Source organism: Crocuta crocuta, unplaced genomic scaffold (assembly GCF_008692635.1).
Source record: "Crocuta crocuta isolate KB4526 unplaced genomic scaffold, BGI_CrCroc_1.0 scaffold77, whole genome shotgun sequence".
Lineage (NCBI taxonomy): Eukaryota > Metazoa > Chordata > Mammalia > Carnivora > Hyaenidae > Crocuta > Crocuta crocuta.
Genome location: NW_027532172.1, coordinates 7227439 through 7227851, shown reverse-complemented (window position 1 = coordinate 7227851; position 413 = coordinate 7227439). Strand labels below are relative to the sequence as shown.

General features: G+C 73.1%; 1 protein-coding gene across 5 annotated transcripts in view; it reads left to right on the top strand.

Annotated features, from left to right (window-relative positions):
- The first annotated feature begins 47 nt into the window (after positions 1-47).
- The window catches only part of RASSF1 (Ras association domain family member 1), a 9123-nt gene continuing 8757 nt past the window's right edge, over positions 48-413 (top strand). For all 5 annotated transcript variants that reach the window (XM_077777073.1, XM_077777070.1, XM_077777072.1 and 2 more), the window contains exon 1: positions 48-297. In XM_077777073.1, the coding sequence (XP_077633199.1) occupies positions 48-297 (250 nt within the window). The remainder of the gene's footprint in view (positions 298-413) is intronic.

Sequence of the window (413 nt, the reverse complement as noted above, 5' to 3'; positions counted from 1 at the left end):
CGTTCGCTCGCGCCGACAGCCGGCGCGAGTCCCCGCGCGACCCGGCCATGTCCACGAAACCTGAGCTCATTGAACTGAGGGAACTGGAGCCCGCGCGGCGCGCGGGCCCGGGCCGCACGCGACTGGAGCGCGCCAACGCGCTGCGCATCGCGCCGGGCACCGCGCGTAATCCTGCAGGGCAGCTGGTCGCGGGCCGCGGCCACCACTTCCAGCCCGCGGGGCCTGCCACGCACACGTGGTGCGACCTCTGCGGCGACTTCATCTTGGGCGTCGTGCGCAAGGGCCTGCAGTGCGCGCGTGAGTAGCAGCCCCGCGCGCTGGCAAGAGCGAAAAGGGCGGCCAAAGGGCGGCGGCGTCGCTGCGTGTCAAGTCGCAAAGGAGGGGGTCGGAAGGGTTGGTTCGGCGGGCCCAGG